This window comes from Octopus bimaculoides, chromosome 28 (genome assembly GCF_001194135.2).
Source record: "Octopus bimaculoides isolate UCB-OBI-ISO-001 chromosome 28, ASM119413v2, whole genome shotgun sequence".
Lineage (NCBI taxonomy): Eukaryota > Metazoa > Mollusca > Cephalopoda > Octopoda > Octopodidae > Octopus > Octopus bimaculoides.
In genome coordinates, this window is record NC_069008.1 from 6481630 (window position 1) to 6482693 (window position 1064).

General features: G+C 41.8%; 1 protein-coding gene across 1 annotated transcript in view; it reads left to right on the plus strand.

Moving 5' to 3' along the window:
* Positions 1–1064, plus strand: part of LOC106880974 (axotactin) — a 67805-nt gene that overhangs the window by 59810 nt on the left and 6931 nt on the right. Inside the window, exon 22 of the mRNA XM_052977754.1 lies at positions 264–468. Within this exon, the coding sequence (XP_052833714.1) occupies positions 264–468 (205 nt within the window). The remainder of the gene's footprint in view (positions 1–263; positions 469–1064) is intronic.

Genomic DNA, 1064 nt, shown 5'->3' on the forward strand with positions numbered 1-1064 from the left:
CTCTCTTTCTCTCTCTCTCACACACACATACATTCTTCTTCTTCTCTGTCTCTCTCTCTCTCTGTCTCTCTCTCTCTCTGTCTCTCTCTCTCTCTGTCTCTCTCTGTCTCTCTCTCTCTCTGTCTCTCTCTCTCTCTGTCTCTCTCTCTCTGTCTCTCTCTCTCTCTGTCTCTCTCTCTCTCTCTTTCTCTCTCTCCAACTCACACACACACACACACACACACAATGTACTCACTGTCTCTCTCTTACTTTTCTCTCTGCAGACAATGACAATGCCGCCCTGGGACAACTGGGGCGTGGACGTGTTCTACATGAAAACCCTCTCCCCACCAATCACTGTGCCAACCACGACCACGACCACCACCACTACCACCACCACCACCACTGTTGCCACGACTACACTCAATCCCCCTAACTTCAACTCCAGTAAAATCTACATTCCTGCCATGGCAGATGACATGACCATAGGTAAGTAGAATTGCAATTCAGGTGTGTTTCTGTCTGTGTGTCTTTTCTTTTGTAGCCCAGGGGCACATCGATGTTTTGTTGCATCATCTTATCGAGCGGGTTTCTTCACCAACTTGTTCTTGGCCCCAAAAGTTGACCTTAACGAGGTTCAGCGGGACACACACAGATTTATGAGTGTAAATAGATATTGGCTTGACCAGGTATAACAACACAGATTATTATGTCACATGATGAAGCAAGCATCACTACCATCATATATGCGTGTGTGCATATACATACATACACAAATACATACATATATATATATTCGAAATGTCTAGTTAGAATAGAGACAGCTGATGAAGGGATATTCCAAGTGGCTTTCCGTTTTCCTATGTGTTCGTTCCGTTGTCTGTAGTTCATTGTTCTAACGTCCTGTACCCTGATATGCATATATATACACATGTAGATGTAAGTATGTACATATATGTGTGTATACATGTATATATATTCTTTGTATTATATATATATATATATATATATTGATTACAAAAATTAGAAATGATCACACACACACACACTCACTCCCTGGCCTCTTTTGCTATAATCATCATCAT